The 27,241-nt window shown below is 41.4% G+C and overlaps 1 protein-coding gene across 3 annotated transcripts in view; it reads left to right on the plus strand.

The window, feature by feature from the left end:
* The first annotated feature begins 10,377 nt into the window (after positions 1–10,377).
* Positions 10,378–27,241, plus strand: part of TWSG1 (twisted gastrulation BMP signaling modulator 1) — a 70,364-nt gene continuing 53,500 nt past the window's right edge. Inside the window, exons 1-2 of one of the 3 annotated variants that reach the window (XM_037050357.1) lie at positions 10,378–10,713; positions 12,213–12,369. In XM_037050357.1, coding sequence (XP_036906252.1) covers positions 12,247–12,369 — 123 coding nt within the window. In that variant the 5' untranslated portion in view covers positions 10,378–10,713; positions 12,213–12,246. Of the gene's footprint in view, positions 10,714–10,823; positions 10,843–12,212; positions 12,370–27,241 lie in introns of those variants that run through there. The other 2 variants (XM_037050358.1, XM_037050359.1) reach the window with 2 other exon arrangements.

Raw genomic sequence — 27,241 nt, forward strand, 5'->3', positions numbered from 1 at the left:
GTGGGGTTGTACACCTGTAACTACTGTAATATTGTACATTAACTGTAACTGAAAAATAGATTAAAAAATGAAAAATAAAAAGAGAAATGTGACATCTATATTTTACAAAGAGAAGAAAGAAAAATCTCAAGACTCATAAGTCTGATAAGCAAATTAAGACAAGAAGCTAAAGTCATTGATTAAGGGAAAAAAATGGAAAGTTGGAACAGTTACAACCTAATTAGATGTACTTAAAATGAAAGCCGTGTTTAAGTCACCTGATTTCCTAAATTGGTAACACTGAAGACTAGGGATGGTGAAAGGAGCAGCTTGTTCTACAGAAAGCATCAAAAAGCTCCGGCTGTCTGAAAGTCGGTGAGCACCAGTGGTGAAAGTTTATGGAGTGAACATTCAGTAGCAAAACGATCCTGTCAATGCAGAGGTCCGGAGAGTACACTGGCTTATCCTCAAGGAGTTAACAGGTGAATGGTAGTAACCTGTTTGTTTTCACGTGGGTTTTTTCAATTTGTTTGTGGTTTTGTTGTGTTGAGCCCTCCCCAACTCAATCCTGAAATACTGCTTGCTTCAAAATTTCTCTTCTGTGTTGCAAAGACCTGTCTCCACCTGGGACAAAATATCAATACAGTTCAGCCACATCCTGCCCCTTCTTAGCTGGCCTACAGTTCCTAAACTTTTGGTTCACACCCGCGAAGTCTGGTTACCACAAACTGAGGACACCTGCTCAAATATTCAAGTTCCCAGGCAGATTTGCTTATTTCCTAGCCATAAATGCCCAGGCGTCCACACAGTGGGCAGGCCCTGCATAGCTCTTCTGAGGCTGGAACTGGGTTCAGCCCTATGGAGCCATCATGTGGGCTCTGAAGACTCTCCGTTCTCTCCATGATATTGCTGTATGATTGTTTAGATTATTGTGTGAGCACCTGCAATGCTCCACACACACCTATGAACACCTGACTGGTCTCCCCAACTTTTCAGGTGTTGCTGGTGTTTGTGCTTTCATTGAAATCGCTTCATAGCCACTCCTTGTCATTTCCATTAAATTGTAGTTGCAACTAATGTTAGTAGGTGTATGCAAGCATTGGATTGGATCCAAACAATTACACCTACATTTCCTGATGATAATATGTTCAATATCACGTTGTTGTAGTCAGGAGTGTAACTATAAGCCCACAGTTCCCAGGCAAACATTCAGAAGGGCTCATCAGCCATAAATGCAGATCGGTAGAGCCTTGACCCACACATGAAAATTAGGGTCATATTTGTGACACCCACAACAAGGACAAGGAGGTGAGAACAAGCAGCTGTCTCACAGCTTTGCCTCTAGCTCATATTCATTCCATTGTCTTTTTCAGTTTTTCCCCATGTAGACCTGGGATTTTAAGAAAATAACCAGAAATGAGCTAAAGAATGGACCTTTAGAAAGTAGATAAGTGTAGAGAATTGGATCATCTGAGGCATATTATTTTGGGCTGATAAAAAGACTATATCCCCATAATGATTATTTACTTTTTAATTGTTGTTCAAGTACAGTTTTCTGCCTTTTACCCCCATCCCAACCCACCCCCGAGCCCTCCCCACCTCCCTCCCATTTCCACCCCTCCTTGTTATTGTCCATGTGTCCTTTATACTTGTTCCTGTAAACCCTTCCCATTCCCCTGAAATTCCCTCTCCTCTCCCCTCTGGTCACTGTCAGCCTGTTCTCAATTTCAATGTCTTTGGTTAGATTTTGCTTGTTTGTTTGTTTTGTTGATTAGGTTCCTGTAATGGTTATTTTTATGTGTCAACTGGACTGGGCTAAGGGATGCCCAAATAACTGTTAAAACATCATATCTAGGTGTGTTAGTGAGGCTGTTTCCAGAAGAGATTAGCATTTGACTCAAGACTCAGTAAAGAAGACTTACCAATCTGTTGGCAGCCTGAATAGAACAAAAAGGCAGAGAAGGTATAAATTCTTCCTCTCTCCCTGAGCTGGACATTCATCTTTTGCCCTTCGACATCATGCTTCTGCATCTTGGGCCTTCAGACTCTGGAACTCACACCAGCAACCATCACTCTGCCCTAAGGCCTTCAGGCCCAGGCTGAATTACTCCACCTTTACCACATTCTAAGTGTAGCAGTTTTCCAAGGAGAATCCTTACCAGGGCATCTAAAGCCTGCACCGTCTGGTACCTCTTGCCTGACTTTTAACTGCATTTCCTTTCTCATCCTAGAGATTCAACACACATTGTTCCCTCTGCCTACAACGCCCTTCCCTCACTCTGCAAGTGATTGGTTCTGGTTTAAATGTACCTCCACATAGAAATCCACCCTACTATCTGATCTTAGTGAGGGTCTCTCTTTTATTCTCTCTCCCAACACACTTTTAATTTTCTTTAAAGAGCTTGAAAAAAATTTTTTAATGTTTTCAATCCTAACCCATGGACTCTTTTTTTTTCATTGTTTTTTAGAGAGAGAGGAAGGGAAAGATGGAAACATTGATGTGAGAGAGAAGCATCTATTGGTTGCCTCCCATACATACACACCTGGACTGGGGAACTATGATCTGAGCCACATCAGCCAGGGTAAGCTTGTCCCATTTGGTAATTAATAGACTTAATTTGTTTATTGTCTGTCTCCTTCCTACCCTAAAATGCACATGAAACTGTAAGCTCCTGAGGTCAGGTAGCATTTCCTTTATTGGCATAATCTTTATCATCATCCTGATGACAGCTGACATTTCTTGAAGTCTTCTTTGTCCTCAAAACAATGCAATGCATACTATTATTATCTCCTTTCTTACAAATGAGGAAAATGAAGCATGGAGACACTAGATTACTTGTCCAGAATCACGTATCTAGCTATAGCCAGTGCCTAACCAAATGTTTGGCAAATAATATATCCTCAACCTATTAGTCAAATATATATTAGGCCTGTCCAGAAGGTATCTAGCCATGTAATATGAAAAATAGAGACATTTTTTGAAGAAGGTACAAGACACAAGAAACATCATACATAGGACAATGATGCTTCAGTTCCCTTCAAAGTGGGTGTCTTGGGACCTCACACCATGCAGCAGTCCTTCTGTGATGGACTTGATGGACCAGTTAACTAGTGAGCTGGGAACTTACCACTTTGTAGCTGACCTAGCACATGCCTTTTTTCTTCATTGACCTTGCTCTGGAGAGCCAGGATCAGTTTGCCAGGATCAGTCAGCCAGGATCAGTTTGCCAGGATCAGTGGGGTGGCCGACAGTGGATGTTTGCACAGCCTGAGACAGGCTTGTGGCAGAGGGTCTGGCCAAATGGCCACAGCTTTCAGAGGTGCGTCTGTTCCATTACATCAATGACATTTTGCTAAGCAGTGATTCTCTTGCAGAGTTAGAGAAGGCAGTGACTCAAGTGCTGTCACACATGAAGTCATGTGGTTGGGCAGTCAACAAGAGCAAGCTGCAAGGGCCTGGATTGTCTGTCAAATTCTTGGGGGTTGTTTGGCCGGGTAAGACAAAAGTCATCTCTGATGCAGTGATAGATAAGACTCAGGCAAATTGGACCCCTACCACTGTGAAACAGCTCCAGACATTTTTCGGCCTGTTGGGGCACTGGAGAGCATTTGTGCCCTATCTACCTCAGGTCTTCTGTCTCTTGTATTCTTTGGTGAGAAAGGGAGTGAGTTGGGACTGGACCCTGACCTCAGAACAAGCATTTCAAGGAGTAAAGTGCATCATTAGGCGTGCCCAGGCCTTGCATGCTCTGGATCCTTGCATGCTCTGGATCCCTGTGAGCTAAATGTGTATGTGACACAGGAAGGTTTTGGATGGGGTTTGTGGCAGTGGCTGTGTCAACCCTTGGGTTCTGGTCTCAACTATGGAAGGGAACAGAGGTGTGGTACTCCCTGATTGAAAAGCACTTGGCTTCAGTATATGCTGCCATGTTGGCCACAGAGGCCATAACAGGAACTGTCCCCATGACACTTAGGACCATGTATCCCATTGCAGGGTGGGTCTGGGACTAGACGGCCAAGCCTTGTAGTGCGACAGCTCAGACACCCACATTGGCTAAGTGGGGGGCCTATCTGTAACAAAGGAGTACTCTGTCCACTAGCCCTTTGCGGGCTGAGCTACCGGAAGTGTTAGGTCCAGTTATTTATGTAGATGAGAAGTCCACTGCTCCTGTCCCTATAGAAGAAATGGAAGCTAGCCCCTTCCATGAAGGGCAGGCACCTATTCCTTCAGATGCATGGTACACTGATGGGTCCAGCAGGGGCCAGCCTGTCATGTGGACTGTGCTGGCAATTCAATCAAAGGCAGACACAATCTGGTTTGACGTTGACATGGGACAGAGTAGCTAGTGGGTGAAACTCCAAGCCATATGGCTCTTGGCTACCAATGAAGCAACACCCTGACAATTTGCACAATTTGTTAGGTGGTGTACCAGAGGCTAACATTATGGATTTCTACATGGCATACAGATAAATGGATGGTTTTGCATAGGCCATTGTGGAGACAGGCCTTATGATAAGATCTCTGGGAGTTAGGCCACCAGGAACAAATCACTGTATATCATGTTACTGGACATGCACCTCTTGCTCCCCCTGGGAATATGAGGCTGATACTCTAGACAAGGTGTGGTGGCTAGATATGGTACCTGCCAGTCCTTCAGGGTGGGAAATAGTGCAGTGGCTACACCATTGCCTCTTACGTGCTGGGTAAAAGACCATGTGGCCCACCATCAAAACTTGGGGGTTAACTGTCACTTTAGCAGAGCTACAAGAAGCTGTGAGACCTGTGTTGTCTGCTTGCAAGAGCATCCCTGAAGGCCTGTGGGAACTATTGGACAGGTGGTGAGGGTGCAGGTATCACTGACCCAGTGGCAGGTGGATGTAATCGAGTCCCTACCTTCTTCAGAGGGATGTAAGTATGCTATTACAGGTATGGACATGGCCACAGGACTTTTAGCTGCTTATCTCCACACGGCACCCAGATCAGAAAGCAGTAATTGCTGCACGGGAGCAGTTATGTGTGGCTTATAAGCAGCCCTTAATCATTGAAAGTGATCAGGAGATGCATTTTACTGTGGTCTTGGTATAACAATGGGTTTGAGACTTGCAAATTGACTGGGAATTCCATGTAGCCTATCATCCCAAAGCAGCTGGAATGATTGAACAGTACAGTGGTCTCTTAAAGCAGGGCCTATGAGCTGCAGCTGCCACCCCTGCACTGAGGAGTTGGACAAAAATGCTTATGGACTGTCCTCCAGACCCTAAACAAGAGGAGTCAGAGGGGGGCCCAGCCCCAGTAGAAGCACTGCTCCACCAGACTGCAGCTCCAATTCAGCTGCAGGTACAGACTAAGGATGCTTAGTTGAAACCAGACGGAAACAAGGGAATACTCTCTTGCCTGCTCCAGAGGATCTGGAGTGAGGGCAAACAGTTACTTGTGGGTGGCCTTGGGAAATAAAATCCCCTCACATGAGTTTGGTGGCTCTTGTTGCCCCTTGGGGCCAAAGGGTGGAGAGAAATGTACAAATAGTGCCATGGATGATTGGGACATGGCCTCCATTCATAAAGGTGACATATTCAGGACCAGCAGACCACGAAATACTTCTTCATGGCACTTGGTAATTTTCCTATGGCCCATTATGAGTTCCCCCTATTTTTTCAGGAAATGCTGAGCCCCCCCACCCCCATTAAGGCACCAAAGGTATGCTATTCACACCCAGGAAGACCCCCTCTGCCAGCCACTGTCTTATTGGCTGACCAGGAGCTTGCTTGTATATTGCCTGAGGGTCATGACTTGCCCTTACTGGTGTCTATAACTGCTCTGTTTCTTTGTCCCTAGGGTGCAAAGTAACACCTTAGTGGACTGGGTTCATACCTGTGCCTCGCGGGTAACCAATCAGCATGCTGGATCTGCACTGAAATCCCCCTGAGCATATCTCTCCTGCTTCTGTCTCAAATCAGACTTGGCTTTAGAACCAGTGGAACAGTGAACATCCCTTGTGGAATACAACCAGGACTGACATCTACACTGGGGCAAAGCAGTGGTATGACTGGCCCCTGCCAGTAGTTGGCTACTCCCTATTAGATGGCTTGGGGTGGCTCACAGCTGAAGCCGTGGAGCTGGCTGGACCAGCTCCCCTTTGCATTGAGAATCCCGAAGGATAAGCCCAGGTGGGCTGGATTCCGGCAGGTCTGTGTCAGACTCAGACTCTAGAGCGTTTCTGGGAAGAATGGGATGATGCACGGGCTGCAGTTCCTACTGGAGCCCTCTGGGTGTGTCACTCACTGGGTAGCCTTACCTGCCAGGAAACTGGACTAGCCATTGTACTTGGGGATGGCCCTATTTGCCTGCTCCAGTTCAGAAAACTCTTGTAAATTGGCCAACAAATTGGAAAGGGTTTAAAGTGCCACACCAGGTAAAGTGTACTCCCTGGTGGTATTTCTCAAAAGAAAACTTACAGGCAGGAAGGGGCTGGAAAGAAGTATTTGAAGTCATGAAAGGGAAGGACCTACATCCCTGATTACTCTATTGAGCAAAACTATCATTTAGAATCAAAGGGCAGAGAAAGTGCTTCCCAGAAAAGGTAAAGGAGTTCATCACCAAGCCCTTATTATATGAAATGTTACAGGGACTTATCTAAGAAAAAGAAGGTGATCAAAAATATGAACAGTAAAATGACAACAGACTCACAACTATCAACAACTGAGCCTAAACAAAAACAAAAACCAAAACAAACTACTCGAACAACTAAAACAAGAACCAAATCGCAGAAATGGAGATCACATGGAGGGTTATCAGTGAAGAGGGGAAGGAGAGAGAATGGGGGAAAGGTACAGAGAATAAGTAGCATCAATGGTAGGTAGAAAATAGACATGGGGAGGCTAAGAATAGTCTGGGAAATGGAGAAGCCAAAGAACTTATATGTTGTACTTATAGGTACGACCCGTGGACATGAACTAAGGAGAGGGAATGCTGGGGGGGGGGGGAAGGGCACAGCATGGAGGGGAATAAAGGGGAGGAAAAAATGGGACAACTGTAACAGCATAATCAATCAAATATGCTTTAAAATAAAATAAAATTTTGATTATCAAAATAAAATAAAATAGGAGTTACAGCCAAGATGGAGGCATAGGTAGAAACCCTTCGCTTCTACTCACAACCAAAAGGAGGATAACAACCAATCTAAATCAATAAACAACCAGAAGTGCCAGAAAATCAAACTGCGTGGAACTCTGACAACCAAGGAATTAAAGAAAAAATCAACCAGGCTGATAAGGCAGACCCTGCTGGGGTGGGCAACTCAGAAAACCTGCATCAAGGTGCCTGAGGGGCGGGGCTGATTCCTGAGCTCTGTGGAGCTGCATGGGAGGGACTGACTTAAGGGGAAAACTGAGACTTAAAGCTGACTGTGGGCTACGGCTGGGGTTGCCGAAGTGGGAGATCCTTCCAGCCTGACACAGGAGTCTGTTGGAAAGTGCGCTAGAGAAGAGCAGGTGAGCTTCATTGTTCTCTCTCTGGCCCCTCCCCCACAGGCAGCAGAGCAAGGAGAGTTGCCCTGCCTGAGTGAACACCTAAGGCCCCGCCCCTTATAATTTATCAGTTGCACTAAGACAAAGAAATAGGGCCCAAATGAAAAAACACAGCAAAACCTCAGAACTAAGTGATGAGGACATTGCCAACTTAACTGATGGAGAATTTAAAGCCTTGGCAATCAAAATGCTCACAGAACTGATTGAGCTTGGTCAAAATTGAAAGAACAAATGAGAGATACCCAAAATAAAATAAAGCGAAATATTCAGGGAACCAACAGTGACAGGAGGGAAACCAGGACTCAAATCAACAATTTGGAATAAAAGAAAGAAATAAACATCCAACTGGTACAGAATGAAGAAACAAGAATTCAAGAAAATGAAGAGAGGCTTAGGAACCTCTGGGACAACTTGAAATGTTCCAATATCCAACTTATAGGGCTGCTAGAAGGAGAAGAACAAAAGCAAGAAATTGAAAACTAATAATGAAGGAAAACTTCCCCAGTCTGGCAAAGGAAATAGACTTCTAGGAAGTCCAGGAAGCTCAGAGAGTCCCAAAGAAGTTGGACCCAAAGAGGAACACACCAAGGCACATCATCATTAAGTTACTCAAGATTAAAGACAAAGAGAAAATCCTAACAGCAGCAAGAGAAAAGGAGACCGTTACCTAGTTACAAAGGAGTTCCCATCAGGCTGTCAGCTGATTTCTCAAAAGAGACTTTACAGGCAATAAGGGGCTGGAAAGAAGTGTTTGAAGTCATGAAAGGAAAGGACCTACATCCAACATTACTCTATCCAGCAAAGCTTTCATTTAGAATGGAAGGGCAGATAAAGTGTTTCCCAGATAAGGTCAAGTTAAAGGAGTTCATCATCACCAAGCCCTTACAAAGGACTTATGTAAGAAAAAAAATATGAAAAATAAAATGACAACAAACTCATAACTATCAGCAAATGAACCTAAAAGAAAATGAAAACAACAACTAAGCAAACAGAACAGGAACAGAATCAGAGAAATGGACATCACAGTGGAAGTTCAGTGGGGAGAGGGAAGGGAGGAATAGGGAGGAGAAGGTACAGGGAAGAAGAAGAATTACTAGGCATAGACAGGGCAAAATAGATGGAGAAAGATAAAAAATGGTATAGGCAACAGAGGACTCAAAAAACTTACCTGTACAACCAATGCACATGAACTAAGGGGGGGGGGATGCTGTAAGGGTTGAGGGGGGATAAAGGGGGAAAAAGTGGGAAAACTGTAATAGGGTAATCAACTAAAAATACTTAAAAATAAAAAAAAGAAAATAGCAAAAATGTAAAACAATGCCACTCTTCTCACTATGCTTTTTTTGTTTTGCAATATATACTTATTTTTCATAAAATGTTATTCATGTTACCACATAATGGAGTCATTATTTAAAAATTTATTCATTTTAAATAATGAATAAATATTTTTAAATCTCTCAGATTTAATTCCAAAGGTTTTGATAGATGTGACACACATAAACAAAACCTCGTTGGAGCCCTCCGTAATTTTCAAGCGCATAAGTGAGTTCTGAAACCAACGTTTGAGAACCTCTGATTTACAATATTATTTCTGATAGCTGATTTAGTCCACTGTACTACAGTGTCATAATTCATTCAACCAGTAAGTGATGCCTAGAATAAGATCCTTAAAGTTAATTTGTGTACACTCTTATTTCTTTAGGATCGTTTTCAGGGATGATTTTTTAAATATATACTTATTTACTTACTGTACAAAAATGGGCTAATATCAATAATGAAATCCACCTCCTCACCAAGCAACTCTTTCTTTCTGCCTTCTTCAAATCAACAAAGGAAATATAAGGCATTTAAGACTGCTACCATCTTCAGACTTTAGTACTAGGTCACCATTTCTAAAGGGAAAATACCTTGTGGATCATCTGGCCCAATGGGCTCTAACCTAATCACTGGGGAGTCTTTTTAAATCTAAAATTCCCAGTGTTGTGGGAAGGACCTGTGTGTAGGTCTCCATTGTCTTTATCTAAATGCTACCTCTTGGTGGAATAAATTCATTTTTTAAAAAGTACAGGCTGGAATGACTGCTGGTGTCCTGCATGCTCCACAGCCCTCTCTGACAGAGGCTTGGAGTGGCACCCTGTAGCCATTTGTTTAGGGGTCTCTCCATCCTGTCCACAGGCCAGTAAGCTCTTTCTGGGCCAGCTCCGATGGCATGTCTCTTACTATTTCCAATGCTAAGCACAGTGCTAGACACAGGGTGCAGCAAATTTTAGTGAACTGCTGAAAGAAGGTTCTATCCTTGGAAATCCTTATTCAGTCTCTCTGGGGCAGATCCCAGAAACCTGTATTTTAACAAAATTTTTCTCCGGTGTTGGGTTCAAGTGTCTGCTCCTCTGGGTTAAGGCTACTCCACCACTCAGAGCCTCAGTCTTGCATTCCTGTTAAGAGGGCGTATAACAGCTGCCTGACAGGGTTGTTGTGAGGATTCAATGAGCTCTTGGACGTCGTATTCTCAGGTCCATGACTACCGCGTGATAAACCCAGAGAATGGACCTGACAGTACGGTCTCGCAGGAGCCTCAGACGCGGGGAGGAGAGAGCCCGGAGAAATTGGGCGCTTGCACCAAGATGGGTATGTTCCTGGGGGGCGGGGTCAGCTGCTGCCTGCCCCAACCCGCCCCGACGGCTAGTGGCGGACCCAGGGGACCCGCGGGGCCGAAGACGGGAACGGAGCCAGGGGCAAACGCTGTCCGGAGCTCTGCGGAGGTAAGAGAGGCCTCCTGGCGGGAGCTGCAGCAGCGGCGGGGAGCTGAGGGAGGGCGGAGGGAGTAGGAGGGGTGGCGAGCGGGAGGCGGTGGCGGGGAAGGCGGCGGGCAGGCGGTCCTGTCTCTTTAAGGTGGCCGCAGCTCGCAGGCGCTGCACTGAGGGACTGCGCGGAGACGAGGCCTGCCTCGCTCGCACATCTAGGCGGCGCGCCCGGGGCTGGACCTTCCCGCTGGGGGACCTGGGCCAGGCAGCCTAGCGGTGCCGCGGCGCACGGTGAGCGGAAGAGGGCCGGGTGCAGCATCTGCGGCCGGAGGGTCTGGTCCAGAGCTCCGGCCTCCAGAGGCCGTGGCCCGCGCGGGTTACTTGGGAGCCAGGAGAAGCGAAGCTGATCGCCCGTGGCCTGAGCCCCGCCTACGCGGAGGACAAAGTGGGGGTGCCACCTCCGGTAGGTGCTGGGCGTGGGACGCAGGCTAGGGCGGCCTTGGCGCCACGAGCTGGCGACACCTCTGCGGCCCCCACTCCCGTCTCGCTGGTGCCGGGCATTCCTGGCCTTGTCCTGCAGAGCAGCTCGTCGGTAAGCTCCGGGTGAAGAGCCGCCGTGGCCTCTGCCTCCTCACCGGGCAGCAGGGGCTCGGTACAGTGGCACAAAGGCTGTTGTGTCCCTCGGGGACCACACACAGGTCGCCACAGCCTGAGAAATTGGTTACGGTTCATGAAAACAGTTTTGATGGGGTATTGTTCTTAATCGAGAAAAAAATCAAGAAGCCCCTTAAATAATCATGGTACTTGCTTTTGCAAACCCCGGTTTATTGAATATTTTTTCCAGTAAGATTTTGGGATTGGATGAAGACAACCGTAAGAGATGGCGGGGGGTGGGGATCCCCTTCTTGGTAGTTGTAAGAAGAAAACTAGTGCTGGAAAAATCAGTTTTTAAATACGTTCTTTGGCCTCCACAAATAGGTACTGGTGGCTCCAAAAATCAGCCAACTTGGTAATGTGTTGTTAAATAAATCAGATAATTGGGTTATTAACGGTCTTAGTACCAATCACCAGGGCTTTCTCTTACCAAAATTGAGTCACGCGGGGTACAAAGCCCTTTATTCTTTTCACCTATTGTTTTTGCTTTATTGTACTTCGTAATACTTAGTATAAACGTTTACAGTAATTATAAAGGCCCCATAAATGCCCCCTTTAACCCTCATATCCGTATTTATTTATTTTCATTGGTTCTATTGGGGGGGCGCTCAACCACTGTCAGAATTTGTGCTGGTCTTTTTCTTTTTAAACTGTAATATCTCAATAACTTTGAAGAATCTATGGTGCCCCTGGTATAGAAACAAAAGAAGAGCTTCACATTTTAAAAACTTTAATAACTTTACAGTTCATGGTGCAGTTAGTAATTTTCTGTCCTCTTTGTTGTTTGCTAAATTATTTAAGGAATGACTGTCAACTCCTCTTTGAGCTGCTTCATTCTAATCATATTAGGACACACTGAGATAGTCGTCATTACCAGAATAGTTTCCATTAAAAATTTTGTTTTAATTCTAAGAATTAAAAGATTGTTAAATTATAATACAATATTAATACTTTTTATATAGCTACATAATTGAACAATGGGCCTTAAACTAAAAGTGAATAGTAGCAGTGCAGTTTTGAAACTAGTTATTTGTTTGATGTACTCTCAGATTACTGATGACATGTGTATATGTACATACATGTATATTCACTTTAATTTTCAGTCACCATTTCTAGGTAGTCTCAGAAGTTTCAGTGTTCTAGATCTTTGAATATGGCCAACAAAACATTGCTGTGTAAAACTGTAGGTTTTTTTCGTGTTTTGTTTTTCATTTTTTGTATTTTTTTTACCCTAGTGCTTACCTTTGATTTAAAGGGTTTTTATTTTATTTATTTATTTACTTACCTACTTATTTATTCATATTTTAGCTTCCTAGGAGTTACTGATTGTCTTTGAAGAAACATGAAGTCACATTCCGTTGTTATGCTTACTCTGGCCTTCATGGTGTTCCTGACATGGATCCCTGTGTCACTGAGTTGTAACAAAGCACTCTGTGCTAGTGATGTGAGCAAATGCCTCATTCAGGTAGGACTTAGAGGACTTTTTATTAATATTAAAATATACTGTACAGCAGATATAGAGCACATATATACAGCTATATAGGGTCCCTCAGAGGTAATGCCTGCTTGAGTGTGGTTTATAGGACAATAATATGGGTGTAATAATTTATAGTTTAAATTTAAAATTTCACCTTAAATGTTATAAGGTATGCTTGAGTGTGACATTTTTGTTATAAAATATGTGATATTTTTGTTATAAAATATTTTGTTACATGCTTATGATTTTATAATAAAAGATTTTGTGATTAAAAAGGGTGTTATATGTGCTGGACCCTATATATATACAGAGTGTGTGTGTGTATACATATATACACATATTAATGTAAAATACAGTATATTAGGTGAGGGCCTGAGGTACTGAACTATGACATAGTGGTCTGGGTTTTTGCTCTTGAATATAAAAAAGATTTAAGAAGTTCAGTATTGAAAATAATGCCAGCATTAAAATAATGCTTTATAAATATGCTATTACAATGTGATAAGCACTCTGTTCAGATGAATTAAAGGGTTTCTCTTGTATAATCTAGTTTACATAGCAAAGAGACTCAAAACCATATTTAGCAAAAAATTTAGTCAAATAGTAGACAAATTGTACCCTACATATAATGTATTAGTTCTATTATATGTAAGAAGTTACTCCCAAATGTAGCACCTTAATTCAGCAAACATTATTTCATGCAGTTTCTTAGGGTTGAGAGTCTTCGAGCAGTCGAGCTGGGTAGTTTTGGCTCAGGGTTTCTCACAGGGTTGCAGGCAAGTTGTCATTTGAGTTTGGAAAATTGGCTTCTGAGGTGTGTGGTCTATCCAGAACATATCCAGCTGTGTAATGTAATATGAAAAATAGAGACATTTACTGAAGAGTATACAAGATACAAGAAATATTGTACATCGGACAATGATACCTCAGTCCCCTTCAAAGTAGGCACAAAGTTCTCCCAGTTGCCATCAGCTTCCCTGTTGAATTTTCCTGAATCTCATCAACAGTCTGAAGTCTCTTTCCTTTCCAAGATGATTTTAGTTTTGTGAAAAGCCAGAAGTCAGAGGGCTCCAAATCTGGGCAGTAGGGCTGCTGAGTCATCTAGGTGATTTGATGTTTCATCGAAAGATTGCATGAGATGTAATGTATGAGCAGGCGTGTTGTGATGAAGCTGCCAGTCACCACTTGCCCATAGCTGTGGCTTTCTATTTTTAAAAATGACTTTATTTTTAGGGAGAGGGGAAGAAGGGAGAAAGAGGAGGAGAGAAACATTGATGTGCAAGAGAAACATGGACTGGTTGCCTCTTGCATACCCACAACTGGGGACCTGGCCTGCATCCCAAGCATGTGCCCTGACTGGGAATTGAACCAGCAACCTTTCAGTTCTCAGGCTGATGCTCCATCCACTGAGCCACACCAGCCAGGGTGTGGCCTTCTGAATCATCTGAATAGTTACCACCAATAAATATTCAGGCTTAACGCAAAATCTGATGCAGATTCATTGCTCTACTCACTCAGTTATTTTGAATGCAACAGCCATGTAGCACACATACTCACTCAGTGGTGTCTACCACCTCCACTGACTAGCATAGTGAGGTTGTCATGGTTCACACATGCACATTCCAGTCCACTCTCCTTGACTGCCAGGTTACATCCATGTCTCACAAACCGTTCTTGTTCTATTAACAGTGGCTGGACTTTTCCTAAACAGACCTCATACTTGATAGTTTTTGGTAATCAAAGTAAGCCTAGTGATGTAACTACCACAGTCCTTTTTCTGAAGACAAAAATGAGGTTAAATAATTTGGCCAGGTTCAGATAGTTAATAAGTGACTGTAGAATGTGTTCTGTGTTTGACTCCAAAGCCTGTGGCCTTTCCAAGGATCATACTGGTTATTACTTTTCATTAAGTTGTGTTCATTTGTGGTGGACTTCATATCTTATATAGCTGTTCTCTTTTTTTCCATCCTATTAGGCCGTCAGCAGTCTCGTGCCCTTTATCTGTCTGTATTAGCATCCCCTGTAGTTATTGGCTGCTGGCTAAGAAATTCAGTAACCATATATACTAGAATTCTATGTTAAGGGTACGTTAGCTACCTCTGGCTGCATAAGAATAATTGTGTATCCCTGGCTGGCATAGCTCAGTGGATTGAGCACAGGCCTGCGAACCAGAGGATCGCGGTTCGATTCCCAGTTAGGGCACATGCCTGGGTTGCAGGCCAGTTCCCTGCAGGGGACGCATGAAAGGCAACCATACATTGATGTCTCTCTCCCTCTCTTCTTCCCCTCTAAAGATAAATAAATAAATAAAGTTAAAAAGTAATTGTGTATAATAGTGGTAATAATGATTTTTATAGATCAGAGGCATTTTCTGCTTAATTCTGACATTTTGGTTCTTCTCTTTAATAGTCGAAATTCTAAGAAGCCTGATCTCTATGTGAATGTAGTTTGGCACCATCTCATTTCTGTTTACTCTTACTTTGCATTTCAAACCAAAACATTTAACAAGATATTTATTGGTGTAATGGTTGTTTTTTAATTTTTTTACTATGAACATTTTCAAGCACAAGCAGAAGAGATGATGGTATAATGAATAGCAGTTACTGCAGTCATTAACTCATAGTTAGCCTTGTTTTGTGTATATTCCCGCTACACTGACTGTTGTGGACCACTCTGCCTGGTTTCAGGAATTGTAACCCTATCCCCCATGGCTAAGGATGAGCGAGTGACCTCTGGAATGCAAGCCACAGGAGACAAAAGCTTGTCTCTGGTAGCGAATGTTGCCTCAATTTCCTCTCCCTGCCCCCAAAACATGGTCAATGTTGATGACAGGTAAGTCTCCTCACAGTGAGGAGCAACCTAAGCCAGACATGATCACTTAGGAGGCCATGATGGAAGGCCTTGGCGGGGGGGGGGGGCTGCAACAAAGAATGAGCAATGGACCCTTGCCCCTCCCTCTGCCCCGCTATGTGACATAGCCCGAGTCCCCATTTCCATCTGGGAGAAGTGCTTCCTGGCTCTAATTCACTTAAACCTACAAACCTATGATGGGAATGTGGTGCAGCTCCTTGCCTTGCTAGAGTGATATCAGGGGTAAATCAGGCATACAAAAGAATGTGTAAAAATCATGTGAAACCTGCTTTGTTTAGAATGCTTTAATTTAAATGATAGGGGCCCAAGCAAGAAGTTTGTTCCTTGAAGTTCTATGGCTCATTAGCTATCTGACCCTGACTGAGAATAAGCCCTCATACTTCTTTGAATGCTATCTATTGTTTGATCCTTACCTGTATTCTTGTACAAACGAACCCAATAAAAGCCCCTTGAGGAAGGGGCTCTAGGCCCTTCCCTTTTGAGGGATTGGTCACCTCTCCTCCCCAAGCAAATCATGTCTTAGTACTGTTCACTTTCATCCATGGAGACTGGGGGCGGGGTATGATTGTGGGAACAGTCACCTGCACAACTGACCACTCCAACTTTGTTTTAATTTCAAGCAATCCCTGTTAGTGTTTTCCCATGATTCTAATGCCTGTCTTTTAAAGATAAGAACTCATTAACACATAGCTATTAGCAATTTAAAAATTATCAGTAATTCTTTAATATCACCTAATTTTATATGTGGATGTTTTGGTACGGCATGTTTGCTTAGGCTTGCTCTGCTAGCTGGAAATTTTGTGGTCTGTATATAAATTCCAGGTTTGTGCAGTGGTCAGATGGGGAATCTGTGCCCATTTCCCAGGTTGTTTCAATGTAATTTCATTATTCATTAATAGAAATAAAGTCTCATAACAATTGCTTTATTCATGTTTAGCTGGAAATTCACTTCAATTCCAAGTTATTTTTTGATTCTCCAAATCTATGATTTCCATTAGTTCAAATAATGAAAAATTTGAAAAAAAATCTAATGAAAAAATTAAAAAATATATAATAAAAAATTAGATTTTATTTAATATACCTCACTTGGTAAGGGAGTATTTAAATAAGAAAGCTTTTGGTTAATATTGATATATACTGTCAAAGTTTTTTGTCATTTTGCTTTGATTTTTAAAATTTGTACACAAAATACTTCAAAGAGTAAAGAGTACTATGTAAGTGTAAAAAACAGACAACCAAATGAAGTTGCACCTGTCAAATGGCAATTCTTAGTAAATTCATTGGAAAGAAGTGAGGCCTTATTTTTTTTTAAATATATTTTATTGATTATGCCATTACCGTTGTCCCATTTCCCCCCCTTCATTCCCCTCCACCCTACACATCCCCTCCCCCCACACCCCCCCCCCTTTAGGTCATGTCCATGTTTCATAAGTTCTTTAGCTTCTACATTTCCCACACTACTCTTGCCCTCCCCCTATTTTCTACCTACCATCTATGCTACTTATTCTCTGTACCTTCTCCCCCCTCTCCTCCTCCTCCCACTCCCCTTTTGCTAATCTTCCATGTGATCTCCATTTCTGTGGCTCCGCTCCTGATCTAGCTGTCCTCTTGCTTTGCTTTGGTTTTAGGTGTGGTTGTTAGTAACTGTGAGTTTGCTGTCCATTCACTGTTCATATTTTTTATCTTCTTTTTCTTAGATAAGACCCTTTAACATTTCATATAGTGAGGGCTTGGCGATGAACTCCTTGAACTTGACCTTATCTGGGAAGCACTTGATCTGTCCTTCCATTCTAAATGAAAGCTTTGCTGGATAGAGCAATCTTGGATGTAGGTCCTTACCTTTTATGACGTGGAGTACTTCTTTCCAGCCCCTTCTTGCCTATAAGGTCTCTTGAAAAATCCACTGACAGTCTGATGGAACTCCTTTGTAGGTGACTGTCCCCTTATCTCTTGCTGCTTCTAGAATTCTTTTCTTCATTTTAATCTTGGCTAATGTAATTATGATGTGCCTTGGTGTGTTCCTCTTTGGGTCCACCTTCTTTGGGACTCTTTGAGCTTCCTGGACTTCCTGGAAGTCTATTTCCTTTGCTTCACTGGGGAAGTTCTCCTTTATTATTTGTTCAAATAAGTTTTCCACTTGTTGCTCTTCCTCTTCTTCTTCTGGTATAATTTGGATGTTGGGACATTTAAAGATGTCCTGGAGGTTCCTAAGCCTCTCCTTATTTTTTTGAATTCTTGTTTCTTCATTCTTTTCTGTTTGGATGTTTCTTTCTTCCTTCTGGTTCACTTCATTGATTTGAGTCCCAGTTTCCTTTCCATCACTATTGGTTTCCTGTGCGTTTTCCTTCATTTCATTTAGTGTAGCCTTCATTTTTTCATCTAATTTGAGACCAAAATCAACCAGTTCTGTGAGTATCCTGATCACCAGTGTTTTGAACTGTGCATCTGATAGGTTAGCTATCTCTTGGTCGCTTAGATGTATTGGCTCTGGGACTTTGAATTGTTCTGCTTGAGCCATAATGTTTTGGTCTGTTCCAGCCTGTTACATATGAGGGATGGAGCCTTAGGTGATCACCAGGGTGGGGAAACCCAGTTGCTGGGTTGTGATGCTGTATGTGGGGACAGGGTCAGAGAGGGAGCAATGGTGCTTGTTCTGCGCTCTCTTGGATTTCAGTCCTCTCTGCCACTTCCCACAAACTGGCACCTTTTCAATCGGTGCTTTTAGGCTTTATTTCCTGTTGGTGCCGCTTCCCACAAGCAAAATGGGCCTTTCTGGTGCTGGTTCTAGGGTGTGTGGGTTTGTGTATCTTCTAGGACCCTGTGGGTCCCTCCAACGAACTCTCCTGTGAGGCATTTTTCTAAAATGGCACAAAAGTTTTTCTAATTGGTGCTTTTAGGCTTTATTTCCCATTGCTGGGGCCCTAGGTTGCACGATCTGTATCACTCACTGTTTTTAAACCTGCCTGGTTTATCTGTGTGTGAATGTGTGTCCACAGTCAGCCAACCACCTTGCATGTCTCACTGGGTTTGCTGGTTTCCTCCCTGAGCCCAGGTTGCCAACCACCACCTTTTCTTGCCGGGACCCCCTCCACTGGCGCCGACTCTGCCCCTCTTACCAGTCTGGATGAATGGTTTGTTGTTGTTGGACTTTGGTACAGTTCAATTTTCTGTCTGTACTGGTTGTGTTTTTGTCTCTAAATCTGTGTTGTGCTTAAATTTGGTTGTGCAAGGAGGTACAGTGTTTCCACCTATGCCTGCATCTTGGCTGGCCCTGATTTTTTTTTTTTTTACCACTTATTCACTGGTGCTAATGTTTATCAGATTCCTGTTGTTCCTTCAGAGCCAGGAATCATCAAATCTTTTTCTGGAGTAGTAGAGACAACTCTTCTGGTGCATAATGGTATTGTTTGAAGTTGAAAATATGGAGTGCTTTAAAGAACTGATGGACACAGACAACAGTGTATGAATGTTGGGGAAGGGGGTGTAAGGGCACTAAATGGTAATGGAAAAAATACAATGAAGATTAAATTTAAAAAAATGGAAGGCTTGAGTATTGAGGGTTTTCTTGTTTGTTTATTAACAAATGCATATTGGACATTGCAGTGAAATGTGATTACTTCCACAATTTGACTGGTTTTCTAGATGCCAGCACTCCAGCAGGTTATTTCACATTCTGAACTTTACTTTCCTTGTATTGCTCTTCCTATGGCTATATATCAAACCACCCCAAATATCAGTTCCTGAAAATAATAGCATTTATTTTGCCCATGAATTTGCACCACACAGCATTAGCTGGGGCAGCTTGTAGGCTGGAGGCAGGAATTATTTGAAGCAATGCTGTAAGCTCCTACTTTCTCCTATGACAGAAATGGTCTACTTCTGCCCAGTCCAGTATAGTAGTATCAAGCTACATGTGGCTACCAAGTACTTGAAATATGACTAGTGTTATTGAGAAACAGATTTTAAAATTATATTAGTTTTCATTAAGTTAAATTTAAATAGCTCTGTGTGACTTACTGGTGGCTGCTCTATTAGATTTCACAAATCTGAAGGCTCACTTATAAGTCTTAATACCTGGGCTAGCAATGTTCTTTCCCTTTCTTCCTTTCTCTCCCCCTCTCTCCCCTTTCTCTCCTTTCTCCCTCTCCTTGTCTTCTCTCTCCCTCACCCCTCTCTCCTCTGTTAGTAGTCTCTCTATTTGACCTCTGCAGCTTGCTGGCTTGAGACTAGCCAGATGTCTTACAGGTTGGTTTCGGGCTTCCAAGATACATGTCTCATGAAGAGAGCTGGGGGAAGCTGTGTTACCTTTCACTACTTCACGTTAGAGGTTATGATGTTACTTCCACCAGTTGTAGGCCAACCTGGATTTAAGTGGGGACAGAGGCCCCACCTCTGGTGGAGGAGCATGGGTGTCATGCTGTAAGGAGAACCTGTGTATGTGTTATAGTGGTGTGGCCATCTTTGGAAAATACAATCAGTCCCATCTTAACTGTAAAATTGATTGGTTGGCTGGGTGATCTCAAAGTTTCCTTTAGTTCTGCACCATTCTAAAGACAGAAGTCAACTATTATGTGCTAAGTATTTTTTTGAACTAGAGTAATAAAGGCCTCTTTAAAAAGTGAAATTGTTGGAAGGATATGTAGTGAAAGATAAATCCCTTGAGTAATTCTTCCCCCTCCTAATTCTGTTACCCAGGTTGAACCATTTTTAATGTAGAAGTGCTTATGTTTTTATTTCTTTTAGTGATTTTTAGCCATATGGATAAACTACATGCTTATATTACTATTTCTTAATATATCGATTCTGTATATTATATATCTAAAACTGTTTTTGCTATATTAGGACACAGCTCACTTACCATCCTGTCTTCTCCCACCCTATCCATCTATAATTATTTCAGTGTTTTTAGTTTCTCTCTTGGTTACCTTTTTAGTTTCTATGATACAGTTAAGCCTTTCTGCTCTCTTCTATCAACCAGAAACACTCTCTCGATTTGTGACCTAAGAGGAAAATATTAGCAGCCCTACTCTTTCCTTTTAATTATTTATTTATTTATTACATCAGTAGACAGACTATAAATTGTTTGTCTGAAGAAAAACTGTACATTTCTTTAGATATCCAGAAAAGGGAGCGCTCCAGTCTTGAGAGATAAGTGAATCAACCATTGATCATCACACTTCACATCATAGAAAGCAACTAAATCAGTTTCTTTGTATTTGTGAATACTAACCTCAGAATTTTCTGCTTCTGGAGTGACTTTGATGGACTGCAGGAATGAATTATAATCTATACTTCTACTTTTATATTGTTAAGCTTGACAAGAATCTGTTTTGAAGGGCAGAAAGTGTTATGGGTAAGACCGTGAACTCTGGAACAAGACTGATTAACTTGCCCAAGTTCATACAGCAGCTCTTTTGATGGTGTTGCTTTCTATGATGTGAAGTGTGGCAATCAATGATTGATTCACTTAGCCTCTCAAGACTGCTTGGAGCTCTCCCTTTTCTAGATGTCTAAAGAAATTTATGGTTCTTCAAACAGACAGAATTTAAATTCCGTCTGTTAATAAAATATATAAATAAAAATTTAAAAGGAAAGAGCAGGGCTACTAATATTTTCCTCTTAGACCACAAATCAAGAGATAGTGTTTCTGGTTGATAGAAGAGAGCAGAAAGGTTTAACTGTATTGTAGAAACTAAAAAGGTAACCAAAAGAGAGCTAGCTGTATGAACTTGGGCAAGTTAGTTAATCTTTCAGTAACTCATTCCCATTAGCTAAGCTAGTCTGCCAGCTGTATGAACGTTGGCAAGTTAGTCTTTCAGTGACTCAGTTTCCTCATTTATAAAGTAGGCATATAACCCAACCTACTGTATTGGTTATTAGTTCTTAGCATATAAGTGCTCTACCAGTATATATTATTAACCTTACTTCTCTCTTTTGTTAATATATTTGAACCTTTCATGCTTTATATACAGGTGTATTCTATATTCTAAAACTGAATAACCAATAAACCATGTTTGTATAAACCATGGTTGTATATAAAACATGTTTATAACATATAACCAATGATTATATGTTATTGACTGTATAGTCACATAGGGTACTGATTACATTTCCTTTCCTGAGTGACTTTGTTTTTCTTGAGTTTCTAGTTGTTTTTCTTGATTTTGCATCATCAGTCTAATACCTTACACTGCTTCAAATTCTTAATTTGTTTTCCCCTCAATGGAGCCTTCAGTCTTGTTCCCAGACTTAACTGATTGTTCTGTAGGTCTGATTCAAGCTGTTGTATAGTGCATTCCCACTGTTACTTTCCTAAATTGATTCCACATTCCACTATTTCTTTGATTCAGTATCTTGTTCTTTCTAATTTATTCATTTTTCTTGTAACATGCCCTAAAGTATTTTCTAAGAAAGGCAGTATTAGAAATAAACTTTCTGGGTCCTGCATATCTTTAAAATGTATTTTTCATCTCATACCTTGGTGATTTGCCTGAATATGGAATTCCATGTTAAAATCTTTTCCTTGGGAACTTTGAAGACACTTCTTAAATGTCTTCATACTACTGGCATTCCGTGTTGCTGGTAACAAGTCTGATGACAATCTGTTTTTTATTCTCTGTAGGTGACTTTGTTAGTTTCTTTCTTTGATCTCTCTGGAAACTTTTTGTTTTATCTTCTTATGCTTGGTGTGGGTTTTTATTGGTTTGTTGTATCCTCACCCAAAGACATTTTGTTTCATTGCTTTTAGAGAGAGAAGAATAGAGAGAAAGAAACATCAGTGCATCAGTCAGTTGCCTCCTGTATGTGTCAGGACTGAGGGTTGCGCATGCCTGCACCTGGACTGGGAACAAACCTGGTGTGGGTCTTTTTTGTGGGCTTTGTGTTGGCCACCTGTGAATCTTTTTTTTAAAGATTTTATTTATTTATTTATTTGTTAGAGAGGGGAATGGAGGGAGAAAGAGAGGGAGAGAAGCATTGATGTGAGAGAGAAACATGGACAGGCTGCCTCTTGTATGCACTGATCAGGGACCAAACCTTCTACCCAGGCATGTGCCCTGACTGGAAATCAAACCAGCAACATTTCACTTTGCAGGACGATGTCCAACCAACTGAACCACACTGCTCAGGGCTGAATCTTTTCTGAGAGGTGTGGATTTATTTTGAGCTGAAAACTAGAATATTCCCTTTATTTTATATGTATATATATATATATATATATATATATGTAATATATATGTGTGTGTATGCATGTATATGATATCCTCCTCTCTTACTGGAACTCTAATTAGTGTGAGTCTATGATGGATGCTCTATGTCTTAGATTTTTAAAAATTAAGTTTATTGAGATATCTAATACTATAAATTTCACCGATATAAAGGTGTAATTCAATAGCTTTTAGTGTATTGACAGAGTTATACAACTATCACCACAATCTAATTTTAGAACATTTCTATCACCCTAAAAGGAAACCCCATACCCATTAGCAATCATTCCTCATCTCTTCATCCTTACTTCTGGGCAACCAGTAATCTACTTTCTATGTCTTTATATGCCTATTCTGTGCATTTAACATGAATGGAACCATACACTATGTTGTCTTCTACCTCTGGCTTCTGTTTTTGAGCATGTTTTCAAGATTCATGCAGGTTTTAGTATGTATTGATACTTCGTTCTTTTATGGTTAAATAACTTTATACTGTGTGGATATATACCACCTTTAATTTATCCATTCATCAGTCAGTGGGTATTTGGATTGTTTTTACTGTTTTGCTATGGTGAGTAGTGCTGCTGTGAATATTTCTGCAAAAGTTTTTGTGTGGATATATGTTATTTCTTTTGGGTGTATACCTAGGAATGGAATGTCTGGGTCATATTTTTTTCTGTTTAAAATTTTGAGGACCTGCTAAAGTATTTTTTGAAGGTACTGCATGCATTCCTACCACCAGTCTGTGAGGGTCACAATTTCTCTTCATTCCCACCAGCATTTGTTATTATCTTTTTTATTGTAGCCATCTTGGTTATGAAGTGGTTTTGATATGCATTTTCTAGTGACTAATGATGTTGAGCATCTTTTTATTTTACTTTATTTTAACATTGTATTTATTTTTAGAGAGACAGGAAAGGAAGGAGAGAGGGAGAGAAACATCAGTGTGTGGTTGTGTCTCGTGAGTCCCTTACTGGGGACCTGGCATGCAACCCAGGCATGTGCCCTGACTGGGAATCGAACCTGTGACCCCTTGGTTCACAGTCCACTGAGCTACACTAGCCAGGGCGTTGACCATCTTTTTATTTGCTTATTGGCCATTTGTATGTCTTTGAGAAAATGTCTATTCAGAACCTCTGATCATATTTTAGTTGCCTTATTTGTCTATTTATTGTTGAGTTACAGGGATTCTTTATGTACTCTGGGTACAAGTCCCTTGTTAGGTATATGACTTGCAAATAATTTCTCACATTCTGTGGGTTCTCTTTTCACTTTCTTGATGGTATCATTTCCAATACAAAAGCTCATTTAGCCTAATTTATCTTTTGTTTGGTCACTTATGCATTTGGGGGATAGCTAAGAAACTATTGCTTAACTCAAGGTCACAAAGGTCTGCTTGCATATTTTCTTCTAAGAATTTCTTTAAAAAATATTTTTAGAGGGGAAGGGTAGGAGAGAGGGAGAGAAATATCAATGTATGGTTGCCTCTCGTGTGTCCCCTAATAGGAACTGGCCTGCAGCCCAGGTATGTGCTCTGACTGGGAATCGAACCATGATCCTTTGGTTCCAGGCCTGCGCTCAATCCACTGATCTACGCCAGCCAGGACTCTTCTAAGAATTTTATATTTTGACCACTTACATTTATTTCAAATTGATTTTTGTGTGTGGTGTGAGGTAGGGTCCCAATTTCATTCTTTTGTGTGCAGATATTCAGTTGTCCCAGCAACACTTATTAAAAATACTATGTTTTCCTCATTAAATTATCTTGGCACCCTTGTTGAAAATAATTTGATTTTTAATGTTAGGGTTTATTTCTGGATTTTCAGTTTTAGTCCATTGATCTATATGTTTGTCTTTATACCAGTCCTACATTGTCTTGATTATTGTAGCTTTGTGGTATGTTTTGATATCAGAAAGTATGAGTTTTCCAATTTTGTTCTTTTTCAAGATTGTTTTGACTATTTTGGGTCCCTTCCCTTACTGTATTAATTTTAGCATCATCTTGTCAGTTTCTCCAATTAAATTCAGCTAAGACTTTTTTTTCAAGAATAGATTTTACTTTTCAGAGTAGTTTTATTTAGGTTGATGGAAAAATTGAGCAGAAGGTGCAGAAAAATTCCATGTTCTTCTTTCCCCTAAACACACTCAAGTGTTTCCTCTATTATTAACATCTTGCATGAGTTGGTACATTTGTTGCAATTGATAAACAGATATTGACACTATTATTAGCTGAAGCCAACAGTTAACATTAGGGCTCACTGTTTGTCTTGTACAGTTCTATGGATTTTGACACATGCATAATGTCATATATCTGACATTACAGTGTGACATAGGATAATTTCATTGCTCTAAAAATCCCCTGTGCTTCCTTCTATCTGGCCCTTCCTCTTCCAACCAAACCCTGGCCAGTCCCCTCAGAACCATTTTTTTTTTTAAATACGGTCTGTAGTTTTACTGTTTCCACTCATGTGGTATGTAGTCCTTCCAGGCTGGATTCTTTCACTTAGCAATATGCATTTACATTTCCTCCATAGCTTTATTTGGCATGATAGCTTATTTCTTTTTATTGCTGATTTATATTCCATTTTATGGATGTACCACAATTTGTTTATCCATTTACCTATTAAGAGACGTCGCTTCTAAATTTGGCAACTAAAAATCTGCTAAAAACATCCATGTGCAGCCTTTTGTGTGGACATAAATTCTGAACTCATTTTGATAAATATCAAGGACAACAATTGCTGGATCATATGCTAAAAGTATGTTTACTTTTGTAAGAAACTTCTAAACTACCTTCTGTACTGGCCATATGTTTTCTATTCCCACCAGCAAGGATGAGAGGGCCTGTTGTTCCATGTTCTCATCAACATTTGATATTGTCAGTGTTTGGAATTTTAAACATTTTTTATTTTTTTATTTAATCTTTTGTGTATTTTTATCCATTACCATTTAGTCCCCTTAAACCCTCTGCCCCCAGCAATCACCAGACTGTTGTCCATGTCCATGACTCCTTTAGCCTTTTTGTACAGTATCTCCGCCCTCTGTGCCCCCGACTCCCCTTGCCATCATCCTGCTCTCCATCTTTGAGTCTGTCACCGTTTTCTTTGTTAGTTCAGTTCATTGGATTCCACATATGAGTGAAATCATACGGTANTATGTTTTCTATTCCCACCAGCAAGGATGAGAGGGCCTGTTGTTCCATGTTCTCATCAACATTTGATATTGTCAGTGTTTGGAATTTTAAACATTTTTTATTTTTTATTTAATCTTTTGTGTATTTTTATCCATTACCATTTAGTCCCCTTAAACCCTCTGCCCCCAGCAATCACCAGACTTGCCCATGTCCATGACTCCTTTAGCCTTTTTGTACAGTATCTCCGCCCTCTGTCCCCCCGACTCCCCTTGCCATCATCCTGCTCTCCATCTTTGAGTCTGTCACCGTTTTCTTTGTTAGTTCAGTTCATTGGATTCCACATATGAGTGAAATCATATGGTATTTGTCTTTCTCTGACTGGCTTAATTCACTTAGCATAATGTTCCCCAGGTCAAACCATGCTGTTGCGAAGGGTAAAATTTTCTTCTTTTTTGTAGCCAAATAGTATTCCATTGTATAAATGCCCCATAGTTATTTTACCCACTCATCCACTTGGGCTACTTCCATAGCTTAGTGATTATTAATAACATCACAATGAATACAGGGGTGCTTATGTTCTTTCGAATTAGTGTTTTGGGTTTATTTGGATAAATTCCCAGAGGTGGGATCACTGGATCGAAAGGCATATCCATTTTTAATTTTTTGAGGTGTCTCCATATCGCTCTTCACAATGACTGCACTAGTCTGCATTCCCACCAGCAGTGCAAAAGGGTTTCTCTTTGTCCACATCCTTGCCAACAGTTGTTCTTTGTTGATTTATTGAGGATAATCATTCTGATGGGTGTGAGATGGTATTTCACTGTGGTATAATTTGCATTTCTCTGATGATTAGTGACATTGAGCATTTTTCATAACTCTATTGGCCATCTGTATGTCCTCTTTGGGGAAGTGTCTCTTCAGGTCCTTTGCTCATTTTTTAATTGGGTGGTTTGTTTTTTTGGTGTTGAGTTTCGTAAGTACTTTATAAATTTTGGATATTAACTCCTTATCAGATGTATCAGCAAATATGTGCTCCCATTCTGTGGGTTGTCTTTTTCGGAGAGTGCAAGAGGGCTCCAGCAGTATGGGGAATGACTCACCATAGGGATCCTGGTGGCTCTTTGTTTAGTTGTATCTCCAGAGCTACTAAATCCAGACTCCTCACGTGTCTCTAGTCCACTCTACCCTCCCTCTGCCAGAGCCCAGGTAAATGGCTGCAAACGAAATTTGGTGTGTTGGCCCTTTATTAGTTTCTCTGAATCTCAGACATCTCTCCCTAGCAGGCAGAAACCCTGTTGCCTTTCACAGCTGGGTGTTAATCTGGGTTCCTTTCCAGCTCTGGTGCCGTAGGCTGGGAAGCCTAGCTTGAGGCTTAGACCCCACACTTCTCAGGAGGAACTCCCCTGCCACTGATACATCCCTCAGTAACTTCAGCTGCCACCCATGGGAGCCCAGTCAGCCCTGTTGCACCTCCTGCGCACTCCCTACCAGTCTCATTGTGGTGAAGTAGTTTCTTCTGTCTGCCTGTGGTTATAAGGCTTCTCTCTCTAGCTTGTGTTAAATTGGTTATTCAGAATGATTTCCCTGCAATTTAGTTGTAATTCCAGATTGGTCCTGGGAGGAGGTTAATGTAGATTCCACTTAACTCCTC

The sequence above is a fragment of the Sturnira hondurensis genome, unplaced genomic scaffold (assembly GCF_014824575.4).
Source record: "Sturnira hondurensis isolate 20B ecotype Veracruz unplaced genomic scaffold, ASM1482457v3 Scaffold0006713, whole genome shotgun sequence".
NCBI classification, from domain to species: Eukaryota; Metazoa; Chordata; class Mammalia; order Chiroptera; family Phyllostomidae; genus Sturnira; species Sturnira hondurensis.